Source organism: Limulus polyphemus, unplaced genomic scaffold (genome assembly GCF_000517525.1).
Source record: "Limulus polyphemus unplaced genomic scaffold, Limulus_polyphemus-2.1.2 Scaffold8017, whole genome shotgun sequence".
In the NCBI taxonomy this organism is placed as follows: Eukaryota; Metazoa; Arthropoda; class Merostomata; order Xiphosura; family Limulidae; genus Limulus; species Limulus polyphemus.
The window spans coordinates 29,709-32,580 of NW_013673627.1; the positions used below are offsets into that span (position 1 = coordinate 29,709).

At 37.5% G+C, this 2,872-nt stretch overlaps 1 protein-coding gene across 3 annotated transcripts in view; it reads right to left on the reverse strand.

Annotated features, from left to right (window-relative positions):
* LOC111083050 (protein bicaudal D homolog 2-like) overlaps positions 1–2,864 on the reverse strand; it is an 8,289-nt gene extending 5,425 nt beyond the window's left edge. For all 3 annotated transcript variants that reach the window (XM_022379269.1, XM_022379267.1, XM_022379268.1), the window contains exon 1: positions 1,537–2,864. In XM_022379269.1, the coding sequence (XP_022234977.1) occupies positions 1,537–1,666 (130 nt within the window). In that variant the 5' untranslated portion in view covers positions 1,667–2,864. The remainder of the gene's footprint in view (positions 1–1,536) is intronic.
* Between the last annotated feature and the right edge of the window lie 8 nt (positions 2,865–2,872).

Below are 2,872 nucleotides of genomic sequence, written 5' to 3' on the forward strand. Positions count from 1 at the left end.
TGTTTGGTGTGACGAGTATTCAAGCCAGCGACCCTGATATTGCGAGTCAAGCGCCCTAACCACCTGGCCATGCCGGGCCTCTGACTGATAATACCTTCTTACTTACCTTTAATGAATAACTTTTCTCTTAAATTTACCACATTGTTAATATGTTTTCTTTCCTTTTTACAGTCTTTGACTACATGATATTTATTTTCTAATAACCTTTCTGTGATTACTCTTTTTCTAAACCAATCACTTTTATTTGTTGCTATTCACAATTGCAGCCATCAAGTCTTCCTAAAGGACGTTTTTTTAAGCCAGTTCTATCTTCTCTAGGTCTAAGCTGTTTAATTATTTGATGGAGCTTACTTAGGAAACTAGTTTTTTAAAATAAAGTTTAGGTCCACAATATCTTATGAGGGTCTTTTTTAAAATTAAGGCTTAAACCTGCAGTATGTTAGGTCTCTTTTTTTTTTAACAAAGTCTGTGTCCACAATATCTTATGAGGGACACGTAAAAGCTAAAAGAACAAATATACTTTTTGGAACGGATAGTTTACATTTAAATAGGGTAAGTGTTGGCTTGTTTGCAAGAGCTGTTAACACAACTGTAAGGATAACGGAGACATAATGAAGAAAAAACGACGTAGAGAGGGGTATGGTGTGGAACAAGGTATCTTTAATGGTAAGTTAAACTGTTATTATTGTAGTGCTAAAAGTATATGAAGTAAAACGCATTCCTTTAGAGCACTGGTCAGAATAGAGGATTTTGATATAATGGGAATAACTGAAACTTGGCTAAATGTAGAGAACTTTATGACAGAAATTTCTTTGAGATAGAGATAGTGAACTAAAAAGAGGGAGACAAGTAGCTTTATATGTAAAATGTGAGTAACAGTCAGTTAAAGTTTAGCATATCAAAGACAATAGCAAGGAGATTTAGTCTGTTTGGGTTTCTATTTGTGGATGTAAATGGAAAAGGCTTTTAGTGGGAATTTGTTACAGACCATCAAATGATACTGATGAAAACAGTGAGAAACTCTACAGGGAGATAAAAAAATTCAACTGTTATCGAGTTTATAATTATGGGAGATTTTGATTTTAGGCATAGAGATTGGGAAATTTTCACGTCAAATCATGAGGGAGACAGGTTTTTAGAAACTGTTAAGGATGGTTTTCTTCATCAATTCACTCCCGCCTTTATGGACACTAGAGGAGTTCACTCTCACCTTTATTGATGTCAGAAGAGTTCACTCTCACCTTTATGGACACTAGTGGAATTCACTCTCACCTTTTTAGACACTAGAGGAATTCACTCTCACCTTTATGGTCACTAGAGGAATTCACTCTCACCTTTTTAGACACTAGAGGAGTTCACTCTCACTTTTTTAGACACGAGAGGAGTTCACTCTCACCTTTTAGTCACGAGAGGAGTTCACTCTCACCTTTTTAGACACGAGAGGAGTTCACTCTCACTTTTTTAGACACGAGAGGAGTTCACTCTCACCTTTGTTTGTAGTAACCATGATGTATAGAAAGTGTAGAGAAGACTCACCAACATGTTGACATCCCTTGGCATGGTCGAGCATGACTCGGCTTGGGGTTTCACCATTTACCAAACAAACGTAATGATAAAGTTGTGCCAGTTCTTCAGAAATAGCTACTAGGTCTTCCTGTGGGAGCATAAAAGTAAACAATCTCACAAGGGAAGAAAAGTGTCTAATGAAACTGAATAGTGAAGAAATTTACAGAAAATAATTTACAAGTTTCATTGTACATCTAAAACACTTCATTCTTTGTACTATTATCACAATGTATACATATTATACTACAAGATATCAACACCTATAAACTGGTGGTGCCGTATGATACTGAGACATGACTAACACCTAGAAACTGGTGGTGCAGTATGATACTGAGACATGACTAACATCTAGAAACTGGTGGTTCAGTATGATATTGAGACAAGACAAACACCTACAAACTAGTGGTTCAGTATGACATTGAGACATGACTAACATCTAGAAACTTGTGGTTCAGTACAACATTGAGACAAGACAAACACCTACAAACTAGTGGTACAGTATGACATTGAGACAAGACTAACATCTAGAAACTTGTGGTACAGTACGACATTGAGACAAGACAAACACCTACAAACTAGTGGTTCAGTACGACATTGAGACATGACTAACATCTAGAAACTGGTGGTTCAGTACGACACTGAGACACGACTAACATCTAGAAACTGGTGGTTCAGTACGACACTGAGACATGACTAACATCTAGAAACTGGTGGTACGGTATGACACTGAGACACGACTAACATCTAGAAACTGGTGGTTCAGTAGGACACTGAGACAAGACTAACATCTAGAAACTGGTGGTTCAGTAGGACACTGAGACAAGACAAACATCTAGAAACTTGTGGTTCAGTATGACACTGAGACAAGACAAACATCTAGAAACTGGTGGTTCAGTATGACACTGAGACAAGACAAACATCTAGAAACTGGTGGTTCAGTATGACACTGAGACAAGACAAACATCTAGAAACTAGTGGTACAGTACGACATTGAGGTATTGACTAACATCTAGAAACTGGTGGTTCAGTAGGACACTGAGACAAGACAAACATCTAGAAACTAGTGGTACAGTACGACATTGAGATATGACTAACATCTAGAAACTGGTGGTACAGTACGACACTGAGACACGACTAACATCTAGAAACTGGTGGTTCAGTATGACACTGAGACACGACTAACATCTAGAAACTGGTGGTTCAGTATGACATTGAGACAAGACTAACATCTAGAAACTGGTTGTTCAGTATGACATTGAGACATGACTAACATCTAGAAACTGGTGGTTCAGTATGACATTGAGAC